This window comes from Salmo salar, chromosome 17 (genome assembly GCF_965601325.2).
Source record: "Salmo salar chromosome 17, fSalSal1, whole genome shotgun sequence".
Lineage (NCBI taxonomy): Eukaryota > Metazoa > Chordata > Actinopteri > Salmoniformes > Salmonidae > Salmo > Salmo salar.
This window is the reverse complement of record NC_138307.1, coordinates 5,743,981-5,771,915: the sequence shown is the minus strand read 5'-3', so window position 1 is coordinate 5,771,915 and position 27,935 is coordinate 5,743,981. Positions and strand designations below refer to the sequence as shown.

The window sequence follows — 27,935 nt, the reverse complement described above, 5'->3', positions numbered from 1 at the left end:
TACCTTAGCGCACCATATCTGTATTCCCAGTCATGTGAAATCCATAGATTAAGGCCTAATGAATTTGTTTCAATTGACTGATTTCCTTATATGAACTGTTACTCAGTAAAATCTTAGAAATTGTTGCATGTTGCGTTTATATTTTTGTTCAGTATAGTTAACTAAATAGCTACCCGGAATATCTGCATTGACCACTTTTGCACTAACTCGTTCTGACTATGCATACATACTGGACTCACATACTCACACATACTTACATTGACACTCCAACACACACACACACACACACACACACACACACACACACACACACGTACATTTTTGGGGGTATTTGTGGCCAACAGATCCATATCTGTATTCCCAGTCATGTGAAATCCATAGATTAAGGTCTAATGAATTTTTTTCAATTGACAGATTTCCTTATGTGAACTGTAACTCATTAAAATCTTAGAAACACACACACACACACACACATATTCACACATTTGCCACACGCACGCACACTGGGAACTCGGGGGGGGGGACGGGACGACGACGACGACGTCAAATCATGAACGCGGCATTACTCTCGTTGACTTTGTGCCGGATGTCGTCATCTTGTCAGGGACATACAGGAAATGAAAAAGGCCCCAATTCGATACAAGCAGAAATGTACAGCTCTGATAACAACACCAGTGATATTGTTCACTTTCAAATGGAGGACTAATGTTGACCCTCGGAATCCATGGAGGCCCATGAAGAAAAGCCAATAATCTACACCATGGAAAACAAGCCGATTGTGACATGTTAGTTAACCTGAGTTGTCTCGTTAACGTTAGCAATGTTAGTTTGCTTGGCTAGCTAGCTATAGTATACCTCTGGTTGCTGTGCTGTGTCAATCTGATTGACACCTCAACCAATGCAGTGGCCGCTGCAGATAATCTATTTTGTCTAACCGGCATGCTAGCCAGCTACTGTTTATCGTTGTTAAAGATTGTTTCAGAAGTCCTACATTGGCAATTTTTAAAAGGACATCGCTTGCTAGGCTAGTTAGTAGCTAACTAGCCAACAAAATAGCCTATTCCTCATGCAGCATTTCGACATCCCCTCGCTGTCTTCTTTTACATAGTCGGCTCGTGCTGTTTTAGCTAGCTAGTTAACAAGCTACTAATCAAACGAGGCCTGGATGATAATACCTACAAGTAGTACACTGCGCAAACTGTTCAAGTTTGAGGACTGTCAATGTATCAACGACAAGAGCTAGACAAGACCCTGACGGCGTTATTTCAAGAACATATTCTCTAGCTAGCTAGTGTAGTTCGCTATGATCTCAAAACACAAATAGTGCTGTTATGTTGCCTCTGTTGCAAACTCAACTGTTGCTCTGGGTGACGTAGCCTAAGGTGTGCAGTGAGACATAGCTAGATGGCTTGCTAATAAAATGGAACGAAACAAATGACCCCTAAAAATGGAATAAGATGCTGGTTGGAAGCACAGTGGTTGAACTATTTTGCCTGTCTGCTCTCTCTCCCTTGCGCTCTTCTTCACTACTCTGTCTCAACCCCGACACACAGGTGCTGGCGACCAGAGCCTGTTCACTTCTCTCTACACCTCTCTGGCACAGCAGTTACCCAGGGAGCCCATGGAGTGGAGGAGGTGAGCTATTGGGATGTTTGCACTTCGCTATCAGATGTGTGTGTGTGCACGCTTGCGCAACTGTGTGGTTTGTGCAAAGTTGTGGATGTGTGTACGTGTTTGAGCGTGTGTGCCCGACTGTGTTTTAAGTTGCTTTGTTTTCAATGCCATCGTCTCCTCGTCTGAAGGTCCTACGGACGCGCACCAAAGATGATTCACCTCGAGGCCAACTTTGTTCAGTTCAAAGAGGAGCTGCTTCCTAAGGATGGAAACAGAGCCCTGCTCACCTTCCCCTTCCTGCACATATACTGGACAGACTGTTGTGTGAGTAGTCACTATTTGATGTAGTAGGAACATATTGGACAGACCGGCATTGTTGTTGGTATCATAACATTCAACACTGTATTATGATTCACAAGAAAAACTTCAATAACCGTGTGTGTGTTTGTCTCATATGGGTGTGTTAATGCTATTTTTATTTCTAAATCTCAACATGTAAAGCGCGCCTCCTATTCGCCATTCTGCTGCATAGGCTATAGCCTGCCTACCATTGGCTATCAGCGCATCACCCATCACTATGCAATGGGAGCTTCAGGCAGTATAATTGTTTTAAACCTGAACGTTTTACTTTACTTCAAATAATGAGGCATGTCTTACCTTGCTTCAAAGTGGTCTTGCGAACTTCCTTCCATAGAAACGTGGAGGCAATTAAGTACAAGTAAGTACAATATAGCAAGTAAAACACTGGAATGGTAGATTTGCAGTGGAAGATAGTGCAAAGGAGCTAAATAAATACAGTAGGGGAAGAGGTAGTTGTTTGGGCTAAATTATAGATGGGCTATGTACAGGTGCAGTAATCTGTGAGCTGCTCTGACAGCTGGTGCTTAAAGCTAGTGAGGGAGATAAGTGTTTCCAGTTTCAGAGATTTTTGTAGTTCGTTCCAGTCATTGGCAGCAGAGAACTGGAAGGAGAGGCGGCCGAAGGAGGAATTGGCTTTGGGGGTGACCAGAGAGATATACCTGCTGGAGCGCGTGCTACAGGTGGGTGCTGCTATGGTGACCAGCGAGCTGAGATAAGGGGGAACTTTACCTAGCAGGGTCTTGTAGATGACCTGGAGCCAGTGGGTTTGGCGACGAGTATGAAGCGAAGGCCAGCCAACGAGAGCGTACAGGTCGCAAGTGGTGGGTAGTATATGGGACTTTGGTGACAAAACCGATGGCACTGTGATAGACTGCATCCAATTTATTGAGTAGGGTATTGGAGGCTATTTTGTAAATGACATCGCCGAAGTCAAGGATCGGTAGGATGGTCAGTTTTACGAGGGTATGTTTGGCAGCATGAGTGAAGGATGCTTTGTTGCGAAATAGGAAGCCAATTCTAGATTTAACTTTGGATTGGAGATGTTTGATGTGAGTCTGGAAGGAGAGTTTACAGTCTAACCAGACACCAAGGTATTTGTAGTTGTCCATATATTCTAAGTCAGAACCGTCCAGAGTAGTGATGCTGGACGGGCGGGCAGGTGCAGGCAGCGATCGGTTGAAGAGCATGCATTTAGTTTTACTTGTATTTAGGAGCAGTTGGAGGCCACGGAAGGAGAGTTGTATGGCATTGAAGCTCGTCTGGAGGGTAGTTAACAGTGTCCAAGGAAGGGCCAGTGTGGTCCCGTGTGGCTCAGTTGGTAGTGCATGGTGTTTGCAATGCCAGGGTTGTGGGTTCAATTCCCACGGGGGACCAGTACAGAGAAAAAAATGTATGAAATGTATGCATTCACTACTGTAAGTCGCTCTGGATAAGAGCGTCTGCTAAATGACTAAAATGTAAATGTAAAATGTATACAGAATGGTGTCGTCTGCGTAGAGGTGGATCAGAGACTCACCAGCAGCAAGAGCGACATCCATTGATGTATACAGAGAAAAGAGTCGGCCCAAGAATTGAACCCTGTGGCACCCCCATAGAGACTGCCAGAGGTCCGGACAACAGGCCCTCCGATTTGACACACTGAACTCTATCAGAGAAGTAGTTGGTGAACCAGGCGAGGCAATCATTTGAGAAACCGAAGCTGTTGAGTCAGCCGATGAGGATGTGGTGACAGTCGAAACCCTTGGCCAGGTCAATGAATACAACTGCACAGTATTGTTTCTTATCGATGGCGATTAAGATATCGTTTAGGACCTTGAGCGTGGCTGAGGTGCACCCGTGACCAGATCTGAAACCAGATTGCATAGCGGAGAAGGTGCGGTGGGATTCGAAATGGTCGGTAATCTGTTTGTTGACTTGGCTTTCGAAGACTTTAGAGAGGCAGGGTAGGATAGATATAGGTCTATAGCAGTTTGGGTCTAGAGTGTCCCCCCCTTTAAAGAGGGGGATGACCGCAGCTGCTTTCCAATCTTTGGGAATCTCAGATGACACGAGAGGTTGAACAGGCTAGTAATAGGGGTTGCAACAATTTCGGCAGATCATTTTTGAAAGAGAGGGTCCAGATTGTCTAGCCCGGCTGATTTGTAGGGGTCCAGATTTTGCAGCTCTTTCAGAACATCAGCTGACTGGATTTGGGAGAAGCAGAAATGGGGAAGGCTTGGGCGAGTTGCTGTGGGGGGGTGCAGTGCTGTTGACCGGGGTAGGGGTAGCCAGGTGGAAAGCATGGCCAGCTGTAGAAAAATGCTTATTGAAATTCTCAATTATAGTGGATTTATCGGTGGCGACAGAGTTTCCTATCCTCAGTGCAGTGGGCAGCTGGGAGGAGGTGCTTTTATGTCCCAGAACTTTTTTGAGTTTGTGTTGCAGGAAGCAAATTTCTGCTTGAAAAAGCTAGCCTTGGCTTTTCTAACTGCCTGTGTATATTGGTTTCTAACTTCCCTGAAAAGTTGCATATCACGGGGGCTGTTCGACGCTAATGCAGAACGCCACAGGATGTTTTTGTGTTGGTTAAGGGCAGTCAGGTCTGGAGAGAACCAAGGGCTATATCTGTTCCTGGTTCTAAATTTATTGAATGGGGCATGCTTATTTAAGATGGTGAGGAAAGCATTTAAAAAAAATAACCAGGCATCCTCTACTGAAGGGATGAGGTCAATATCCTTCCAGGATACCCGGGCAGGTCGATAAGAAAGGCCTGCTCGCTGAAGTGTTTCAGGGAGCGTTTGACAGTGATGAGTGGAGGTCGTTTGACCGCTGACCCATTACGGATGCAGGCAATGAGGCAATGATCGCTGAGATCTTGGTTGAAAACAGCAGAGGTGTATTTAGAGGGCAAGTTGGTTAGGATGATATCTATGAGGGTGCCCATGTTTACGGCTTTGGGGTGGTACCTGGTAGGTTCATTGATCATTTGTGTGAGATTGAGGGCATCAAGCTTATATTGTAGGATGGCTGGGGTGTTAAGTATGTCCCAGTTTTTAGGTCACCTAGCAGCACGAGCTCTGAAGATAGATGGGGGGAAATCAGTTCACATATGGTGTCCAGAGCACAGCTGGGGGCAGAGGGTGGTCTATAAAACAAACTTAGGGAGGAGGCTTCTAATGTTAACATGCATGAAACCAAGGCTATTACACTTTTGAGTGTAAGACGAAGGACTTGCTTTTGTTGCATGTTTCCATTAAGCTCTTAATGAAAAATGGCCAGTCCTTGTATGCATTAGAGGTTGACTGATTAATCGGACACCGATTTGGCAGAATTTTTTTTTTTTACACCTTTATTTAACTTCAAGTCAGTTAAGAACACATTCTTATTTTCAATGACGGCCTAGGAATGGTGGGTTAACTGCCTTGTTCAGGGGCAGAACGACAGATTTGTACCTTGTCAGCTTGGGGATTCAATCTTGCAACCTTACGGTTAACTCTCCTCTTCCCTGTCCCCACAACATACAATGTTCATGTCATTGTTCATTGACCCTGATGTTGAGAACTTCTGCAGGTCATGTTCATGTCATTGTTCATTGACCCTGATGTTGAGAACTTCTGCAGGTCATGTTCATGTCATTGTTCATTGACCCTGATGTTGAGAACTTCTGCAGGTCATGTTCATGTCATTGTTCATTGACCCTGATGTTGAGAACTTCTGCAGGTCATGTTCATGTCATTGTTCATTGACCCTGATGTTGAGAACTTCTGCAGGTCATGTTCATGTCATTGTTCATTGACCCTGATGTTGAGAACTTCTGCAGGTCATGTTCATGTCATTGTTCACTGAGCCTGATGTTTAACCTGGTGAGGTAAACGTGTAACATTTGTCTCTGTACAAGGAGTCAACATGGCCTGTTCTGGATCCAGTAGGACTCACTCTGACCTCGGTAGTGGGTTCAATCCCCGGGACCACCCATACCCAAAAATGTATGCACGCATGACTGTAAGTCGCTTTGGATAAAAGCGTCTGCTAAATGGCTTATTATTATTATTAACTAGGCCAACGCTCTAACCACCTGCCTTACATTGCACTCCACAAGGAGCCTGCCTGTTATGCGAATGCAGTAAGAAGCCACGGTAAGTTGCTAGCTAGAATTAAACTTATCTTATGCGAATGCAGTAAGAAGCCACGGTAAGTTGCTAGCTAGAATTAAACTTATCTTATAAAAAACAATCAATCAATCATAATCACTAGTTAACTACACATGGTTGATGATATTACTAGTTTATCTAGCGTGTCCTGCATTGCATATAATTGATGCAGTGCGCATTTGCGAAAAAGGACTGTCGTTGCTCCAACGTGTACCTAACCATAAACATCAATGCCTTTCTTAAAATCAATACACAAATATATATTTTTAAACCTGCATATTTAGTTAATGTTGCCTGCTAACATGAATTTCTTTTAACTAGGAAAATTGTGTCACTTCTCTTGCAACAGAGTCAGGGTATATGCAGCAGTTTGGGCCTCCTGGCTCGTTGCAAACTGTGAAGACTATTTCTTCCTAACAAAGACAGCCAACTTCGCCAAATGGGGGATGATTTAACAAAAGCGCAATCGTTGCACGACTGTACCTAACCATAAACATCAATGCCTTTCTTAAAATCAATACACAGAAGTATATATTTTTAAACCTGCATATTTAGCTAAAAGAAATCCAGGTTAGCAGGCAATATTAACCATAGTTTCCGGATTCTACCATATTAATGACCTCGTATTTCTGTGTGTTATTATGTTATAATTAAGTCTATGATTTGATAGAGCAGTCTGACTGAGCGGTGGTAGGCACCAGCAGGCTCGTAAGCATTCATTCAAACAGCACTTTCGTGCGTTTTGCCAGCAGCTCTTCGCAATGCTTCAACCATTGCACTGTTTATGACTTCAAGCCTATCAACTCCTGAGATTAGGCTGGTGTAACCGATGTGAAATGGTTAGCGGGGTGCGCGCTAATAGCGTTTCAAACGTCACTCGCTCTGAGACTTGGAGTAGTTGTTCCCCTTGCTCAGCATGGATAACGCTACTTCGAGGGTGGCTGTTGTCGATGTTTTCCTGGTTCAAGCCCAGGTAGGATCGAGGAGATGGACGGAAGCTATACTGTTACACTGGCAATACTAAAGTGCCTATAAGAACATCCAATAGTCAAAGGTATATGAAATACAAATCGTATAGAGAGAAATAGTCCTATAATTCCTATAATAAAACTTCTTACCTGGGAATATTGAAGACTCATGTTAAAAGGAACCACCAGCTTTCATATGTTCTCAAGGAACTTTAACATTAGCTTTCTTACATGGCACATATTGCACTTTTACTTTCTTCTCCAACACTTTGTTTTTGCATTATTTAAACCAAATTGAACATGTTTCATTATTTGAGGCTAAATTGATTTGATTGATGTATTATATTAAGTTAAAATAAGTGTTCGTTCAGTATTGTTGTAATTGTCATTATTACAAAGACATTTTAAAAATTGTCCGATTTTAATCGGTATCGGCTTTTTTTTGGTCCTCCAATAATCGGTATCGGCGTTGAAAAATCATAATCGGTTGACCTCTAGTAAGCATGCATCGTATCAGAGAGGAAGGGGCAAAGCTTATTTTGGGCCTAAGCTTGTCGCCTGCCTTCCCGCTTTGGGATGACTCCCATTGTTAGGGCTGAAACATAAGGATCTTGTCATTATATACAGGTCTCTGATAGTATTTTCTGTTGGGCACGTAATTTTACTGTTTGGAAAATGTTTTACCGTTTGTTGACCGGTTAATGAGGTTTGCATCCCTAGCATGGATCTATAAGGTGTCGAAGCGTTCCACAGGGATGCTGGCCCATGTTGACTCCAATGCTTCCCACTGTTGTGTCAAGTTAGCTGGATATCCTTTGGGTGGTGGACCATTCTTGATACACACAGGATATTGTTGAGCGTGAAAATCCCAGCAGTGTTGCAGTTCTTGACACAAACCGGTGCGCCTGGCACCTACTACCATACCCCGTTCAAAGGAACTTAAATCTTTTGTCTTGCCCATTCACCCTCTGAATGGCACACATACACAATCCATGTTTCAATTGTTTCAAGGCTTAAACATCCTTCTCTGACCTGTCTCCTCCCCTTCATCTAAACTGATTGCAGTGGATATAACAAGTGACATCAATAAGGGATCATAGCTTTCATCTGGTCAGGCTGTCATGGAAAGAGCAGGTGTTTTTAATGTTTTGTATACTGTGTGTGTGTCAGGACACCGAGATGTACAAGGCGTCGGTGAAGGATGACATGCTGCGGTGGCAGAGCACCCTGCGGCTGCACGGCTCGGTGGACTGGCTCATCGTGGTGGTGGAGAGCGAAGCCAAGAAGAAGAACAAGACCAACATCCTGCCGCGCACCTCCATCGTGGACAAGATCCGCAACGACTTCTGCAACAAGCAGAGCGACAGGTCAGCAACATCACCCCTCTCATCTCTTGTTATAACAGAATCTGAGCTCTTTTGTCTACCAGTCTTTTGATCCAACCCTGTTGTGTAACACACCAGATTCATCTTAACAAGGACCTGAGCAACTCATTTAGTAGAATCAGATGTGCTAGATGAGGGATAGCCCTAAAGCCTGCAGGAGTGTGGCTCTCCAGGAGGAGACTTGGGGACTTTTCCCTCTAATAGTCCCCCCCCCCCCCCCCCCCCCACTCTTTCTCTCTCCCCTCCCCGTGGTTCAGGTGTGTGGTTCTGTCGGACCCTCTGAAGGAGTCGTCTCGGTCCCAGGATTCGTGGAGCTCCTTCCTGACCAAGTTGCGCACCTTGCTGCTCATGTCCTTCACCAAGAACCTGGGCCGCTTCGAGGATGACATGCGCACGCTCCGCGAGAAACGCACCGAGCCCGGCTGGAGCTTCTGCGACTACTTCATGGTGCAGGTGGGTCACTCCCACCACCTGTCAATCATCCATGCTCTACTACAGGGGAAGCAGTTGTAACCTATTTAACCAACGGGGGTGTGTGTTGTGCAGGAGGAGTTGGCCTTTGTGTTTGAGATGCTGCAGCAGTTTGAGGATGCTCTGGTCCAGTACGACGAGCTGGACGCTCTCTTCACTCAGTATGTCCTCAACTTTGGGGCTGGAGGTACAGTGGCATTGTTTACTACCCCTACCGTGGCTCTACAGTGCGACCATTTTAATTGCATATGCGCCTAAATATTTAGCTGTGTGACCTGGAATTTTTATTTAGCAGCACCAGTGTGCTTAGAAAAATGAAGGATTCCACCTTTATTACCCCCAAAATGTTTCATTGTGCTTCAAAATGTATTTGTGTACGCCTACATTTTTCAACTTAGGTGCACACGTGCTCCTTGTAAAAAAGGTCAGCGTAGAGCCCTGCCTATCTTTACTATAGGCCTATTTGTGTTTGTTTACTGTACTACTCAGGGAAGAATCTTATTCTTGTGTCCATGTCTATTGTGTCTTTTTCTATGTTGTCTACGTTTTTCAGACGGGGCCAACTGGCTGGGCTCGTTCTGTGCCCCGGTGAAGCGCTGGAGCGGGCTGCTCCTGCGGCGGCCCATCGACATGGAGAAGCGCGAGCTGATCCAGCACGGCGAAGCCAGCCTGCTGGACCTGCGCAGCTACTTGTTCTCCCGCCAGTGCACCCTGCTCATCTTCCTCCAGAGGCCCTGGGAGGTCACCCAGCGAGCCCTGGAGCTGCTGCACAATTGTGTCCAGGAGCTGCGCCTGCTCGAGGTACAGTGTGTTTTTGAGTACTGTATTGCAGTCAGACTGGGCCGAACCGCTGACATACAAATCACCTTCGATCCCAAATTACTACTCATTATGTGATGAAGATGAACTATTCTCCAGTGCATCGCATCTTGCTCAAACTGATCCCCTCAAACACTCTGATTCTGGACACGGACTCTCCAGTGTTTCCCCTACCATTGTATAACTCTCTGTTGCCTCCCGCCAAAAGGAGTTTGGCTTCCTCTATTGGTGTGATATATTGGCTTTGGTTTGTGCATGAGCTGTGTGTTTGTGTGTGTGGCACGGGTGGAGAAGGTGCTTCTGATGTCCATGGTGTGACATTTTTGTATGTTTTGAAGAATTTTTCAAATTTGATTTGTGGATTCAAAAAAAAGTATATTAAATGTAAATCTAGAGATCCTCATTCTGTGTAGGTGTATGTGGTCCAGGGGGCGTTGGACTGCTGGGTGTTCCTCAGCTGTCTGGAAGTGCTCCACAGGATAGAGGGCTGCTGCGACCGCGCCCAGCTAGAGGCCAACTGCTCCCACACTGTCGGCCTGTGGACCTACGCCACAGAGAAGGTGGCCTACCTACCTACCTGCATATACAGTGCATTTGGAAAGTATTCAGACCCTTTGACTTTTTCCACATTTTGTTACAGTACAGTCTTATTCAAAAATGTATTAATTTTTTCATCATTCTACACAATACCCCATAATGACAAAGCAAAACAGGTTTTAGAAATTTTTGCAAAATGTATAAAAAATGGAAATATCATATATACATACACTATCAGTCAAATGTTTGGACACATCTACTCAGGGGTTTTTCTTTCATTTTACTTTTCTACATTGTAGAATGTTAGTGAAGACATCAAAGCTATGAAATAACACATATAGAATCATGTAGTAACCAAAAAAGTGTTAAACAAATCAAAATATATTTTATATTTCAGATTCTTCAAAGCAGCCACCCTTTGCCTTGATGACAACTTTGCACACTCTTGGCATTCGCTCAACCAGCTTCACCTGGAATGCTGTTCCAACAGTCTTGAAGGAGTTCCCACATATGCTGAGCACTTGTTGACTGCTTTTCCTTCACTCTGCGGTCCAACTCATCCAAAACCATCTCAATTGGGTTGAGGTCGGGTGATTGTGGAGGCCAGGTCATCTGATGCAGCACTCCATCACTCTCCTTGCTGAAATAGCATTTACACAGCCTGGAGGTGTGTTTTGGGTCATTGTCCTGTTGAAAAACAAATTATAGTCCCACTAAGAGCAAACCAGATGGAATTGTGTATCGCTGCAGAATGCTGTGGTAGCCGTGCTGGTTAAGTGTGCCTTGAATTCTAAATAAATCACAGACAGTGTCACCAGCAAAGCACCCCAACACCATCACACCTCCTCCATGCTTCACGGTGGGAACCACACATGTGGAGATCATCAGTTCACCTACTCTGCGTCTCACAAAGACACTGCGATTGGAACCAAAAATCTCAAATTTGGATTCATCAGAACAAAGGACGTATTTCCACCGGTCTAAGGTCCATTGCACGTGTTTTGTGGCCCAAGCAAGTCTTCATATCTTAAAGTAATGATGGACTATCATTTCTCTTTGCTTATTTGAGCAGAACGACCTTGTCAGCTTGGGGATTCAATCCAGCAACCTTTCGGTTACTGGCCCAACGCTCTAACCACTAGGCTACCTGCCGTCTCATGAAGCTGGTTGAGAGAATGCCAAGAGTGTGCAAAGCTGTCATCACGGCAAAGGTTGGCTGCTTTGAAGAACTCAAATATAAAATATGTTTTGATTTGTTTAACACTCTCTTTTGGTTACTAGCATCCATATGTGTTATGTAATGGTTTTGATGTCTTCGCTATTCTACAATGTAGAACATATTTAAAATAAAGAACAACCTTGAATGAGTTGTTGTGTCCAAACTTTTGACTGGTACTGTAAGTATTCAGACCCTTTACTCATTACTTTGTTGAACACCTTTGGCAAAGATGACAGCATCAAGTCTTCTTGGGTAGGACACTACAAGCTTGGCACACCTATATTTGGGAAGTTTCTCACATTGTTCTCTGCAGATCTTCTAAAGCTCTGTCAGGTTGGATGGGGAGCGTCGCTGCACAGCTATTTTCAGGTCTCCGGAGATGTTAGATATCGGATTTTGGCTGGGCCACTCAAGGACATTCAGAGACTTTTCCCGAAGCCACTCATGCGTTGTCTTGGCTGTGTGCTGAGGGACATTGTCCTGTTGGAAGATTAACCATTGACCAAGTCTGAGTTCCTGAGCGCTTTGGAACAGGTTTTCATCAGTGATCTCGCTATACTTTGCTCCGTTCATCTTTCCCTCGATCCTGACGAGTCTCCCAGCCTGCTGCTGAAAAACATCCCGACAGCATTCAGGCGAAAGAGTCCAATCTTGGTTTCATCAGACCAGAGAATCTGGGTTCTCATGGTCAGTCTTTAGGTGCCTTTTGCCAAACTCCAAGCAGGCTTTCATGTGCCTTTTACTGACGAGTGGCTTCCGTTTGGCCATTCTACCATGAAGGTCGGATTGGTGGAGTGCTGCAGAGATGGTTGTCCTTCTGGAAGGTTCTCCCATCACCACAGAAGAACTCTGGAGCTCTGTCAGAGTGACCATTGGGTTCTTGGTAACCTCCCTGACCAAAGCCCTTCTCCCCTGATTGCTCAGTTTGGCTGGGCGGCCAGCTCTAGAAAGAGTCTTGGTGGTTCCAAACTTCTTCCATTTAAGAATGATGGAGGTCACTGTGTGCTTGGGGACCTTCAATGCTGCAGAAATGTTTTGGTACCCTTCCCCAGATCTGTGACTCGACACAATCCTGTCTCTGAGCTCTATGGACAGTTCCTTCGTCCTCATGGCTTGGTTTTTGTTCTGACATGCACTGTCTGTCAACTGTGGGACCTTATATATATATATATATATAAGGTCCCACAGTTGACAGACAGTGCATGTCAGAACAAAAACCAAGCCATGAGGACGAAGGAACTGTCCATAGAGCTCAGAGACAGGATTGTGTCGAGTCACAGATCTGGGGAAGGGTACCAAAACATTTCTGCAGCATTGTGCCTTTCCAAATCATGTCCAGTCAATTGAATTTGCCATAGATGGACTCCAAGTTGTAGAAACATCTCCAAGGATGATCAATGGAAACTGAATGCACCTGGACTCCCGAGTGGCGCAGCGGTTTAAGGCACTGCATCTCAGTGCTAGAGGTGTCACTACAAACCCTGGTTCGATTCCAGGCTGTATCACAACCGTCCGTGATAGGGCGGCGCACAATTGGCCCAGCGTCGTCCGGGTTTGGCCGGGGTAGGCCGTGATTGTAATTAAGAATTTGTTCTTAACTGACTTGCCTAGTTAAAATAAATACATTTCGAGTCTCATAGCAAAGGGTCTGAATACTTATGCAAATAAGGTATTTCCGTTTTTTTGTAATATGGGGTTTTCATTATGGGGTATATTTTGTGTAGATTGATGGGAATTTAAAAAAAAATCAATTTTAGAGTAAAGCTGTAATATAACAAAATGTGGAAAAAGTCAACAGGTCTGAATACTTTCTGAATGCACTGTACCTACAGCACCTCTGACCTAACACACCATCACTGCTGGTACTCTGTGTTAGCCCTTGCCCTGGGGACCTACACCATTCTGAAGTCACAAGGTGCCTGCTTTCCGAAAGTATGCTCGATGGAGAATCACTGTTAAGTGCTTCTTAGTCCAAGACTAGGCTTTCTGTGTCTGCGAAAGCAAGGAGTTTTACCGGGTCAAGAAACTCTGACACACTTTCTGGTGATTGTCATTAGACTCCATTTCCAGCTTGTCACTGTGGCCCTATGTATGGTGTGATGCGTGTGTTGTTGTGTTCCCAGCTGAAGTCTCTGGGCTACCTGTGTGGTCTGGTGGCCGAGAAGGTCCCCACCTCCGAGGACCTAAACCGCACTGTGGACCTTCTGGCTGGCCTGGGGGAAGAGAGACCAGAGACGGGTATTACACACACACACACACACACACACACACACACACACACACACACACACACACACTAATGCCCTAGGCTTTAGCTCAGCTGACCCAGTTCGCTCACAATATGCCCTTGGTTATAAAGTAGTAAGACCTGAGCATCACATTAGAATGCTTAATGTTGGTGTTATTTGATAATGGTTGTGCTGTCTTGTATGCCACGTCAAAATCGCTTCGCCCTCTGTCGTGCAGATGACTCTCTATTTGAGGTTGAAGTGGGGTACTTTTACTGTCAACACAAAGAGGCTCACATTGTGAGGTCGTGGAAGTTCATTGCGCTAAGGAAAAAGCTGAAATGGTCTTTAGAGAAAGTCTAAGTGTCTCTCCTGTGTTCTCTCTTACAGTTAACAGCCTGCAGAGCCCTTACAAAAAACTCAATGAGGCCTTATCGTCTGTGGAGGCGTTTGAAAAACACTATCTGGTAAGTGCCATGTTGATTTAGTGGATAATGGTGTAGCCAGTAACAGTAGTCCTTGATAACAGCCTTGATTCTGCTTCATAATGTTGTGTGTGTGTGTGTGTGTGTGTGTGTGTGCGGGGGACACTCCCTAGACAGAGTGCCTCTGTTTATAGTCTTGGTATCTAGTTCATTGGGCCCCATTGCCCTCCAGGCCCACTCTCTTTAGGCACTGGGGCAGAAAGCCATCACAGAGCTAAACATTCTTATTTCGTGAATGCTGTCTTTGTCCTCTGATCTTTCTCTCTCTTTTCAGGAGCTGTCTCATGCTGCTATGGAGATGTACAGAGCCATAGGCAGGATGCGCTCTGCCCGGCTCATTGGGAAGAGTCTAGCTGAGTTTTACATGTAAGCCTTTCTTTCTCTCCTTCTATCCTTCTATCTATCCTTTCTCTCCTTCTATCCCTCTGCCTCTCACCCTCCATCTCTGAATGGTGTTTCCAAAGATGAAGGTTGCTTGGAAAAATGATTAGCCCCAGTCAGCTAAATGTGCTAATGACTAATGAATGAAAGAGTGTAGGGTTGCTCTAATTGATTGATGCTAAATGAATAAAAACGGTGTTAACTCTGTGTGTGGTTTGTGTGCGTAGGAAGAAAGGTGACCCGGAGAGAGCAGAGGGCTTCCTTGATGACTCTCTGAGGTCATACGTGGCAGAGGGGTGGAGCCTGCAGGTGACTCATACCAGGAAGCAGATGGCCGAGTGTCAGAAGCTCCTGCAGCAGACTGAAGAGTATCCTCCAAAAATGCAGCGTTCAAAACAACTGGGAACTCAGAAATCTCCGAGTTCAGTGCGTTCAAGACAACTGGGAACTCTGGGTGGGGGAACAAGCTCCGACTGGGGAAAAATTGTTTTGAATGGTCATCCAACTCGGGAACTCGAGCCTCTTTCTAGAGCTCTGACTTTCTGACTTGAAGATCACTGACCTCATGATTTGACCTCGTATTTTTCAGAGTTCCCAGTTGTCTTGAACACACCTGACAGAGGAGAGGAAACACTACTGCCAAGGGATCCTTCCCTTTGCAACGGGAAACAAAAACAAGTGTTTGTCATTGGACAAGTTCAGGTAGTCCCTCCCTGTTTCATTCTGTTTTCTTCCGTTTGGTGCCTAGTGTATACGACCCAATGTCAATCAGTCTCAATGGGCGCATTTGGCATTGCAACTGATTTTAAAGGCGAGTTGAGACTGACTACAAATCACCTTGCATCACAAATAGCTACTCAATGTTATTTGTAGGTCAGTCAGCCACAATTTACCCATAATACATCACGGTTTAGATGCTCTCGACACGGACAATGTCTTCATTGGTGTACATTCTATATGAGCCAGGGTCATGTTCAATAGGGCCAACCGTAACAACTATTTTTCAATGGAAAACGTGGGACTCCTATTGGACAGATAGTACCTCCCTGGTTTATACCGGTTCAAAGCATTATTCCCCCCCCCCCCCCATTTCGTGTCTACTGAACACAACCCAGTCTTCTGTGCTCTCACTTGTTTGAGAGGTCATCTGTTAAATGAGTGTGTGGACTAAAGATTTCCATCATGGGTAGCTAGGCGAATAATGACCTCAAAGGGAGGTTGGCTACTATTTCACCCCCATCCAATCCGCACGCTAGGTAGGGAATCCTTTCTGAAGGCTCTCTCTTCTTTCACTCTCCCATTGCATTGAAATAGGCAGGTGTCAGTCAAGATACAATCTTCTAGTTCAGGTTTCCTTGACTCACTGTGCCAGCTACCTGCAGACCAGTGCCTTGCTAGCGGGCGATGCCAACCTGACAGAGGAGGAGAGGAAGCACTTCTGCCAGGAGATCCTTACCTTCGCCAGCCAGCCCCCGGCACCCTCGGGTGAGCACACACACACACACACACACACACACACACACACTGCGTACACTCGAGACATGGCAGGAACAGTCAAAGCTGTTTGTTCTTGTCTACCTGCATCAATGAGTTGAAAGCTTCTAATTGCACAATGAAAAAGCCAAGGGTCCTTGTCTGGTTGTCTCAACTTCTGAGAGACTTGCCAACTAAACTGGTCAAACATGTAAATAGTGGCTATTTCTTTCTCCCAAGACTGATGAACATTCGCCTGGTCCCCAGATCTTTGTGCTTTTGTCTGCTCCATTGTCAAGCCTGACAATTGCATAAGGAGTTGGCAAGAGAACAGAAAGACTGGCACCCAGGCTAGACCAACATATCTCTGACTTCACAATGTGTAATGCCCTCTGTCACCTCCCTCTTTCATCCCCCTCTTCCTCCTCTCGTCTCTCCAGACCAGACTGTGGCTCTGAGCATGGCGGCGTTCGCCCAGCTGCGTCAGATGCAGTTCAGCCCGCCTGGCGCCGTGGTGCACGTGGGTGCCGCCTTGCAGCTGGAGCTGCGCGTACGCTGCCTGATGCCTGTGGCCGTGCAGGTGGAGCAGCTGGCTGCCACTCTCCACTTCAGCCTGGAGCAGGGCGGGGCGAGGGGCCGGGCGGGCAGCGCCCAGAGGAGGACGGGCCAGGGACCACAAGGTCATGGGGACGGGGTGGTCCTGTTCCCCCAGGGAAGCCCCCTAGCTGGGGTCGGGATGGGCGCTTTGCTACCCCCCGCCCTGGAGCTTTACGAAATGCAGGACCGCAGCCTGTCGGACAGCTCGCTCAACTCCACGGGGGTGGTGTGTAAGAACATGCACCTGCTGCTACGGCGCCACGACAGCTCAGCCTCCCTGGACACGCCCACCGCCGGGGCCCTCCCGGCAGCGGTCGCTGTGGACGACGGGGCCCAGATGTTAAGGGCACGCGACGTAACACTGCAGCCCGGCGACAACAGCATCTTGTTCACGGCCCCGGTACGTTTTCTTTCAGCCTCCTATAACGTCAACAGTCATGTCTCGAGTCCAAGTCCACCCCATGGCTCATTTTCAATTTGTCTAAAGAAATCTGTTCTCTTCTTGCCTCCTCTCCATTAAAACAGAATGGGGAATGCTGTTAAGTAGAGGTCAAGTGTCACTTTATCACTCCTTGTCGCTCTCTTTTTCTCTTCCCCCTCTCTCCACTCTCGCTCTTTTCTCTCAAGACTGGAGAACCGGGCTCGTACACGTTACGTCAGCTGTGCGGGAGCGTGGGGAGAGTCCAGTTTGTCCAGTCTCACATCTACCCTGTGGTGCAGTACGAGGTCTACTCCCAGGAGCCTCAGCTCACCATCGAGCCCCTCTCAGGTCCGTCTCTCTGGCCCTCTGTCCCCCTCTTTAGCCACAAACAATGAATGCTAATCGCTGCCTGTTTATATGTGGTTGGACCAGGTCATCCTTGTATTTTTACGTGTATCTGTGTTTTCCCTCCAGACAACCTGTTGGCAGGCATTCCCCAGAAGGTGAAGTTCACCATAGCAACAGGCCACTACAGTGTGAAGAAGGGTGATGCGCTGCAGCTTAGCAATACAGACTCCATGCCCATCCTCCACTCTAGCTGCTGCTCTGCTACCGTCCTGTCCAGCACGGGAGGTCAGCCTTCCTTCCATCCACTCTGGGTCAGAGGTCAAGGGTCAGAGAGGTTAAAGGGATAGTTCATCCAAATTGTTTCATTGCAAGTAGTCTATAGACGAGGAGAGACTGCAATCCAGCTGCTGCCTCCAATCACTAATATTAGCCCAGGCAGGTCTGGGGGTTACCATGGAGATCAATGACCCCCGGTCCATAGGGGGAGACACCTTTAACGTTCCATGCTGACTGCTTTTCCCTACTTCTGCTGTTGCTAACTTTTTTTCTGTTCTCGCTCTCTCGCACCCATCTGTTTGCAGAGCGCATGGGGGAGAGTGCTCTATCCATCCAGTCATCGGAGAAGGTGACCAGCATCTCCCTGCCCCCCACCCCTCCCTACCACACCCTGGAGTTCCAGCTGGAGGTGCTGTGCCACATCCCCCCCACGCCTTTCAAGCCCGACATCGAGCGTCTCACCAACGGCGAGGTCTGCCACCGGCCCAAGAGCCACAGCCACGCAGACAGTGGCATGATCAACATCGACCAGAAGGTTTGAAGACCGTTTGTTCTCCTAGCCTATAGGGTTAACCCCAGGACCACCTTTATATCATTTACTAGGGTCATGTTCATTGGCCACCCAATGGAAGACAACAGACTGAAACGGAGGGACTACCTGGATTTGTCCAATGAGTATTCCGCCTCAATGTTTGAAAGTGTTTTGTTACACTGTGCCTTAATGAACATGACCATGCCTATCCTATGTTTACAGCCCTGTGTGTTCTCTTTCTGTCGCCATAGGTCTCCATCGACTGTCCTTGGTCCATCTACTCCACTCTCATAGCCCTAACCTTCTATGTCCCTTTCAAAGCCAAGCACTCAATACTCTCTGCTGGGAAAAGGTAGGTCACACACACACACACTCCATCTGCTTTTACTATATGGGGGACATTTTTTGTCACGCAGTCACAGATGTGTGCAAAAAATACAGCATGATTTAATTTGAAACTTTTTTATTTACTGAGTGACGCGCCCAATGCAAATTCCAATTGCAGTATTTGGAACCCGCATTGGGTAATATACCTTCTCGTCTACAGGACTTTAAATGCATATAAAGTGTCTATTCAATGACATGTCTGCTCAGTCGTTCAGTAAGGAATCTATGGTGACGTTGAGAATGTAAATATTGATCTGACTCCTCTGACTGGTCACACAGGAAGTACATACAGGTGTGTCTCCAGAACGTGTCCGACACAAACTTCCACCTGGCAGACCCGGTCCTCACAGAGCGCCAGCCCGCGGTCTCGATGGAGCTGCTCTCACTCAATGTTAAAACACAACAGGTGAGTAACTGAAAATACACACACACACTTCATCTCTCTCTCTCTTTCACTCTCTCTCACACATTTCTCTCTACACACACACACACACACATACACACATCTGTTCTGATCCTCTTTGCCTCAGCCGGTGTGCAGTCAGCAGTCGGTGTTCTGCCTGTGGGAGATGCGTTGGGCCAAACCCCTCCCGCTGTGTCTGCAGTGTGCGTTCTCCGCGAGCTTCGCGCCCGTCTCCGCCTCGGACGCACACACAGCCTTCAGACCCTACCGCTACGAGTTCCAGCTGGACCGGGTCTCTGTGAGTATACGCAAGACCCACCTCTGGGTCCCATCATAAGACACCACATGGAGGAAAACACATTTTTTTGTTTTCCGTTGCAAAACGAATGAACACAACCCTGTTCTCGTCACAAACAAACGTCGTTCTGGGCTCGAACATCGCACAATGTTGCTAACCCTCCTCCCCAGACCCTTTACAGCTTGAAGGCCGAGATCTTGCCGCCGTCCGGCGACCAGCACTGTCGCACCGGCACCCTCTGTGGCCTCGAGGTGTCCATCACACGGCAGGCGGAGCCCAGCGAGACTGAAGGGGAGGAGGAGGAGTCTACAGAAATAGAGGGCCTGAGGACCACCAAGCTCATGTATGAAGGTAGGACACGGGAAGGTGTGTGTGTGTGTGTGTGTGTGTGTGTGTGTGTCCATGTCTGTTATTTACCTGTCTACCCTGGTGTGTGTTGTCTGCAGTGGTGGACAACAGCAGTAACTGGGCGGTGTGTGGCAAGAGCTCGGGGGTGGTGTCCATGCCCGTGGCTGCCAGCGCCACACACAGGGTTCAGATGGAGGTCATGCCCCTGTTCGCCGGTCACCTGCCCTTCCCCAACATCAAAGTGTTCAAGTACCTGCCCCACAGTGCCGTCCCAGCCATTCAGCCAGACACAGGTATGTAACCCACAGCTGCAGAACGGTCCTTAAGCTCAGTCCGTAGACATGTCTCCCATTACTGAACACAACGGTAGTCGATATTTTGTGCCATCTTTGTCAACCTCTTACATGCTGTTTAGATTATTTGCTTATAGGCATTATTACAGCACGTGTTGTACTCTCTCTCTCACACACACTCAGTCACATGCACTCACCTCTCTCTCTCTCTCTCTCTGGCCGCTCACAGACAGCTGCTTAGAGAACGACACCATATCCCTGCTGGACAAAGGGCTGGACGACCCGGGCGACACGGCCAGCATCCGCAGCCGAGGCAGCGTCCACTCGGTGGGCAGCGGGGAGCAGCAGCGGGAGCAGCAGAGGGGTCTCCCCATGCCCCGCCTGGAGCCCTTCAGTCCGGGACAGGTGTTCTATTGGAGCCAGGGGCGGCAGGTGCTGGTGCTGCCCGTTACTGACGACCACGTGATGGAGGTTAACGTCACATGACCCCTGTGGGCCGCTGCCGCACCCCCCCCATCACGCCTGGACCTCTGTGGTTTGGTTCCTGGCTGTGGTTCTGGAACCGGGAGGTGGCCCGGCAGCAGGGAACTGACACTGGCTCTCCTCTCAGGACTCATTGCTGGCCAGCCACTAGCCCTGCTCCCGTTCTGACCTGAGTTCCATCGGCTGTATTTTTATCTTGTCAATCTTTTTCATATGAAAAATAGCCCTCTCTCCCCCCACTGTCAGAGAAGAGGGTTTTGTGTACCTGTAAAACTAGATCTCTTATTGGTCCTTGCTCCGTGGACACAGTAAACCTCTTAACTGTTCTGCGTAGAACCCCCCACGCACCTGTGATCGGGCTTTCTGGTTCCACTGATCGTCAACACAACCTTCTGTATGAGGCACGCATGGACACACTAATGTGTGTTTGGACAGGGGTGCTTCGGTTTGTGGTTGTTTGTATCGGTTCGTGTGTGTCTATGCATGACACGGCAAGTTGTGATGGATGAAGGGAAAGAGCGGGGCCAGTTAATCGTGTGTGTGTGAGCAATATCTACTCCACTTTTCCTCTTGACTCACTTCCAGCCCCAAACCCTGCTGAATCCTCTTTCCTTTGCTGTAGTCATAGCGCCACCTTCTGGCCACTGTACAAACTGTTCAATAAGTACATATTATTCCAGAGGAATCACTGTACTGACTGTGCAAAGGCTGCACCAAAAACAGTGTCTCAAAGGAATATGTTAGAGAGAAATATACGTTTTGTTTTCGAGCAGGTGTGAGACGTACTAACGAACACTTGCTTTTGGCTTTGTTCAGGTTTTAGAGTTCACTGAAATTCACTTATTTAAGTATCGGTGAAATCTGAGAACAATGGGAGGAAATTGTACTTGGTTGTTTTCAGTGACTTTTTGGCTGAAAGTGACCTTCTGTTTGAAGTGTTACCATCATGTGTTCTGTCTGACTTTGTGGTTTACTTGAATGCTGAGCAGGTAAATTCTATGTTTAGTAAATGTGGTGTCTGATTTTTTTTTAAATCATTTTTTTCAGACATTCGCTGTTGCTAACGGTAACTGTCAGGAAGAGCACTTTCTTATCATAGCACAATTCTTTAACAAAAACAACTTGGAAGGAGGGGAAATTCGCTTGTGTAAATGCGGTGTTCATTCGTTTATTGACCTCTATTTTTGTACTGTGTCGCCGGACAAGTTCTGGTTGTTGCTCTGTTGGTGTGGTTGGTTGGTATCTACTGGAGGCCTATGAGGGCTTTGGGCCTGAGGCCTAAGCACAACCTGTAGCACACCCCTTCAGCTATACTGTCCTGTATTCCTCCACCTCTGGGCTTGTATCTAGCATAATCCCACAAACAAACTAGTGCTCACCGCCAGGACGAAAGGCGGAAGACTCGTTCCCTCGATCTGGCCAGCTTAATGAAAAAGAACCCCTTCCACTCAGACTCCACCTACAAAACGTACAATGGCAAGAAAAAGTATGTGAACCCTTTTGGAATTACCTGGATTTCTGCTTAAATTGGTCATCAAATTTGATCTGATCTTCATCTAAGTCACAACAATAGACAAACACAGTCTGCTTAAACTAATAACACACAATTATACGTTTTCATGTCTTTATTGAACACGTTGTGTAAACATTCACAGTGCAGGGTGGGGAAAGTATGTGAACCCTTTGGATTTAATAACTGGTTGACCCTCCTTTGGCAGCAATAACCTCAACCAAAAGTTTTCTGTAGTTGCGGAACAGACCTGCACAACGGTCAGGAGGAATTTTGCTAGCAAGCTGTCCAGGCCCTGAGGCAGCAAAGCAGCCCCAAACCGTGATGCTCCCTCCACCATACTTTACAGTTGGGATGAGATGTTGGTGTGCTGTGCATTTTTTTTTCTCCACACATAGTGTTGTGTGTTCCTTCCAAACAACTCAACTGTAGCTTTCCCTGTGGCTCAGTTGGTAGAGCATGGTGTGTGCAACGCCAGGGTTGTGGATTTGATTCCCACGGGGGGCCAGTACACAAAAAAAAAGTATGAAATGTATGCATTCACTACTGTAAGTTGCTCTGGATAAGAGCGTCTGCTAGATGACTAAAATGTCAAATGTAAAAATGTTTCATCTGTCCACAGAATATTTTGCCAGTAGTCCTGTGGAACATCCATGTGCTCTTTTGCGAACTTCAGACGTGCAGCAATGTTCTTTTGTTGTTGACAGCGGTGGCTTCTTCCGTGGTGTCCTCCCATGAACACCATTCTTGTTTAATGTTTTACATGTCAGACTCGTCAACAGAGACGTTAGCATGTTCCAGAGATTTCTGTCAGTCTTTAGCTGAGACTCTAGGATTCTTCTTAAACCTCATTGAGCATTCTGAGCTGTGCTTTTGCAGGCATCTTTGCAGGAAGGCCACTCCTAGGGAGAGTAGCAACCGTGCGGAACTTTCTCCATGTATAGACAATTTGTCTTACCGTGGACTGATGAACATCAAGGCTTTTAGAGATACTTTTGTAACCCTTTCCAGCTTTATGCAAGTCAACAATTCTTAATCTGAGATCTCTTTTGTTCGAGGCATGGTTCACATCAGGCAATGCTTCTTGTGAATAGCAAACTCACATTTTGTGAGTTTATTTTTTTTTTTGTAGGGCAAAGCAGCTCTAATCAACATCTCCAATCTTGTCTCATTGATTGGACTCCAGGTTAGCTGACTCCTAACTCCAATTAGCTTTTGGAGAAGTCATTAGACTAGGGGTTCACATACTTTTTCCATCCTACACTGTGAATGTTTAAATGTATTCAATATAGACAAGAAAAATACCATAATTTGTGTATTATTAGTTTACACACTGTCTATTGTTGTGACTTAGATGACCAATTTATGCAGAAATCCAGGTAATTCCAAAGGGTTTACATACTTTTTCTTGCCACTGTACATACCCGATCCTACAGCAACATGGGCCTGTGTTTGCAACGTCCATGTGTCCTCGTGTGTGTGTGTGAGAGAGGTTGTCTAACTGGTCAGAAACTATAATATTTGAAGACTAGAGTATCAGTGCTCGTCTATGTACACATCTCATTTTATGTCCAGCTGTATTTATTGTCTTATTTTTTTTAATATATGATTTAACGGCAAATAGCTGGAAGGGACGGAATCATCAATCACTCTTACAGAAATAAAGACATTGGGAATTGTCTGGTGATTTGTTTTTATTGTCTTTCATTGGTCACTGAAATCAAATAAATGTGTATGTAAATGATTCCATGGGAGTTCAGTACCATTGATTGTATTCAGATGAATTATTTAAACTAATCATATGTATGCATTATACAGTTGAAATTAAATATAGCTATGTTTTAATGTGTCTGTGTACTCCGTTCTGGTGCTCAGTGAAGTATTTGTGTGAAGAGAAACTTGACGGTTTTTGGGCTGGCTCAAATGAAACAAGGCCTGTATGGTATCAACTAACTTGATCCTCAATGTGTTTCCTCACTTCTACAAAGTCACATGCAATTTTGTCAAACTCATCGCTTTTGTATTTGAAAGGTGAGAAGTCCAAGTCTGAGGAACAGAGACAGAAGGAGGGGGCAAGCCATGGAGGAACTTGTAGGTGAGCATGAGGCTCTTAGGTGGTAGGGATCCAATGTAAGGTTGGGACACGTCTTACATTTTCAGTAGCCTTATATATAGAAGAAATCCTCAGATACAGGGCTATTGGGGCAAGTTATGTAAAGCAGTTCCATAAAAAAAAGTATTGGTGTAGGCCTAACACTTCAATACAATACTTTTTTTTTTTACTGAACTGCTTTACAATACCTGCCACAGTAGCCCTGTAAAACAGTGTGCTATATTAGCCCTTGTGTGCTGCGCCTCGGGCTGTTGTGGTGACTGTATTACCGTCCCACCTGAAGGCAGTCAAATAGTCACGGTAATTAGGCTTATCCCATCAGCTTTCTATAGGCTAGAAATACATTTATTTGTCAACATTTCTAATGTTAAGCACATTGCTTATCATTACAACAGGAGTATAGCCTACCTGGCTGGCATGAAAATAAACCACGGGAAAAGCATCCTCCATTCACTATTTAAGTGCACAGAAGATGTTTTTTTCCCCTGCTGCCCCTGTTTCGAAACAAGTGCATGATGGTCCATTCTAAATCAAAACTAATTTCACACTTACATTATTTAGTATATGTGAAGACAAGATTAAATCAAGAAGAGCAACAATCTATCCACAATATTAAAGCTGATCCACCCCATAATTTTTTTTAACGAATACCAAAATAAAGAGCAATCTGATGGGTGACAATATTAGCCTATACTTGTGAATGATGCCCAGCATAATGGAACATTCGCGCTTATAGCCTACTGCTGTGTGCGCATCGATGCGTTATAATGTGAAGAAATAGCCTAATAGTTGATCAACATTTTAACGCTAAACATTCTGATCTGTTGCGTCAGCCACATTGCGTAAAAAAAATGTTTTTGATGCTAGTGGTTGTATTAAATTCGGGATCTATGTATCCCCAACTGTCCCAGGCTATGTTTGGAATATTCATTTATTGCACAGAATAGAATAGGTCAACTATTGTACTATAGGGGATAGTAGATTGACATAGGCTAGTGCTTTTGCTGTTCGTTAGGCCTACTCATCTTGTTGGCTGACGAAAAGTAAATGTGTAGTTCTTCCAATATCTTCAATGTGCACCTCGGAATTGTATAAGGACATTGTGTCCACGATGTGTCTGTCTTCACTTGTAGCCTGTGGAACTCATTTTCGGAGCAAGCTTAAATTGGCTTTTACTCTTTGTTGATGTCAGTATTGCAGCTTTGTTCATGTATACATGAGCTTTCTGATACCGCATAAGTAACGCTGTCTCTGGGTGTTGCAGATGGAAAGTGTATGCGCAGTGAGAAAAAAAACGAGCATTGTGCTTTCTCGTGGGCGCCGATTGACGAGAACGGTTTCTCATCGGTCTTGTATGTGTAGTCTATTACGTGGACGTATATGCCTAGTACAATTATTTATCTATGATGACTGAATGGCAAAATGATCATGAAATTCTATTTATTTATGGAAGACCTATTTGAAACTGAAGGGGTTTCAGCCACTATAGGCTACTGACTATGCTAAACCTACTAGCCTACAGTTAATAGGCTACTATAGCCCAGTAGGCCTAGTTGTCTATTGTTATATTTATTTGAAGATTAACTGGTGTTTTCTCTGGGGCTGCCTCCACCCTGGAATGTGTTTTTGTGTAGGTGTGTGTGTTTCTAGGTTGCCACACTGCCCGAGGAATGGACACCAGCCACCAATCGCACCACTCCCGAACCATGTATTTCTCACGACTCCTACATCTCTGTGTGTGGAGTAGGCCTACCTGTTTTCCCCACGTTAATGGTTTTTCCCATACCTTCATGTCCTGGAAGAAGCCCTGCTCCACACCCGGATTGCAGCATCCATGCCCAGGTCTACAGGTTGAGCATTGCTGTCAATGCTGTCTGTCGACGACCTCCAGGAAGCTCAGGCCCTGCAGATAAGAACTAATCACAGCGCTCAGTGGGAATTTATTAACGTTTTTTTGCATAATTGGCCATGTGCATGTAATTGTGATGGAAGTTGTAGGAGAGAGGAATAACGTCGTGGGAGAGACAAAAAGTGAATAAAAAACACCCTAAATATGTTTAGAACTACAAATGAACTTTCTTCTGTCGATTCTTGTTTTTTTTATGTCACAATTCCAACCCTCCTTTATCTGGGCTTGGGACCGGCAAAAGTGACCCAAAAGAGACACTCTGGCGGAGTTACTTAGTTTTTTATTTTATATTTTAATTTTAATTTTTTTAGTTTGGTTTTCTTAATTTGGTTTGGTTTTTAACCTTATGGTCCACTTAGCAGCCTACAACAAGTCACAGTAAAACATTAAAATGTTTAACCATAAAATGTTTTACATTTTTTTGTATACAATCTACATTAACAATGTAAATGGAACAAAAAGACACAATAGAAAAAACTGTCAATTTTCTCACATTGCCATTATGGTAACTAGACTGGCCCTAATTCAGGTAATTTTGAAAATATTTTTATGTAAACCGGGGCGGGATCAGCCAGTGGCGGCTTCCTGCGTGCACGTTTCATTTGCAGTCTGGATGCAGAGGGATGAACATCTCCTGCTCTGACTGCAGCTGGGAGGGACTGCTGCGTGAGGACTGGGCTGCCTGTGCGTGCTTTGGGACGGGGCCCACGGCAGCACCCGCTGCTCGTTGAGAAGAGTAAGAACTATACGTGCTTTCACGTCAGAGTCTCCAATAACACCAGAAAACGTCGCTAGATTTGTCGCTAGTCGCTTTTTTGAAAATGTGTCGCTAGAGGAGTCTGAATACTCGCTAAATTGGCAACACTGAGTGTGATGTTGTTCCCCTAGATTATGCACAAAGTTGCACACAAGGACCAATTCAAATAGGCCAGGTCAAGAGGGGATGTTAATAATTTGATTATAATAATAAGAATTCAGTGTGTTTAAATGTTTTTTTAATTACAGCCGCATAGCTAATGTTATTTTTTGGTGTACAAACACTTTTTCATATCTATATTGCACATACACGTGATTGTAAAAGTTTTGTATGTTTTGGTTTGGTCCATCGAGGGTTATCTGTATTTCTGTACCCCTTTATTGTTCTCTTTTGCCTGACCTTCAGCTAGCGAGGTATGTTGTCCTTGGCTCCGCAATTGTTCAATATAAAACCGTGGTAATGTTACACAATGTGCTGTTATGCAACCAAAAGTTTTGTTACAATGTGGACAATATAAAGATTTATGTTAACAAGTTTCACCGAGCTTGCTAACTAGGGTATCTATTGTAACTTGTGGGTACTTGGGACAGTGTTTGAGTGAGTTTCCATGTGCTCGCGCAGGTGCTAAAATATTGTGTGTTGTCTCTTCGTGTGCAGGTATGTCTTTTATTTGGTCCGAATTATGTTGTATGTCATTTTACTTGTATTGTATGGTGTGCTGTTGTGCACTGAATGTGTGCACGCATCACCTGTTATTTCTTTTTGGCGCGCTCTTTTGCCTGACTTTCGGCTAGCGAGGTGCCTGAGAGCTGTGACTGCGCCAAGGGCTAAAATATTTTCTGTTGTCTCTCTGTGTGCAGGGCAAATAAAAATAATCCAACCAGCAGACTCCAGTTGTGGCAGTGTCCTAATTAAATCACACAACGAACCACGCTACGCTAGCAGTAAGTCTTCTTAACTTATAATCATAGTCACAGTGCTTTCTTTGTGACTGATAGTTGTTGTTTTTGTTTACTATTCATTTTGCTCAGCACTAGTGCAAATCATCTTTTAAATGTTTTATTATCTTTGTCATTTTGTCTCAGGTCAAATTCAAGAACCACCTTTGTGAGTTTTCACTGACAGGCAACTTCAGTAACATCCGTATGTTAATACACCTTCTTTGTGACCTTTAATCAAGAGTAAAAGAG

The 27,935-nt window shown here is 45.5% G+C and overlaps 1 protein-coding gene across 1 annotated transcript; it reads left to right on the top strand.

Moving 5' to 3' along the window:
• The first annotated feature begins 577 nt into the window (after positions 1-577).
• On the top strand, positions 578-23,811 carry LOC106575235 (trafficking protein particle complex subunit 10). The gene is made up of 23 exons (XM_014151620.3): positions 578-785; positions 1,554-1,635; positions 1,803-1,938; positions 8,243-8,439; positions 8,715-8,910; positions 9,004-9,115; positions 9,482-9,729; positions 10,161-10,307; positions 13,627-13,741; positions 14,122-14,198; positions 14,491-14,582; positions 14,825-14,965; positions 15,970-16,082; positions 16,511-17,067; positions 17,295-17,436; positions 17,563-17,721; positions 18,018-18,247; positions 18,496-18,596; positions 18,911-19,037; positions 19,162-19,332; positions 19,503-19,683; positions 19,779-19,973; positions 20,203-23,811. Exons 1-23 carry the CDS (start codon positions 725-727, stop codon positions 20,457-20,459), a joined length of 3,837 nt encoding a protein of 1,278 aa, XP_014007095.3. The 5' UTR covers positions 578-724; the 3' UTR covers positions 20,460-23,811.
• Positions 23,812-27,935: the final 4,124 nt, after the last annotated feature.

Coding starts and splice junctions, on each gene's coding strand:
- LOC106575235 (XM_014151620.3), top strand. CDS start 725: ATGGAGGCCCATGAAGAAAAGCCAATAATCTACACCATGGAAAACAAG. Junction 1,939..8,242: donor TATACTGGACAGACTGTTGT/GTGAGTAGTCAC, acceptor TGTGTGTGTCAG/GACACCGAGATGTACAAGGC. Junction 14,199..14,490: donor CGTTTGAAAAACACTATCTG/GTAAGTGCCATG, acceptor CTCTCTTTTCAG/GAGCTGTCTCATGCTGCTAT.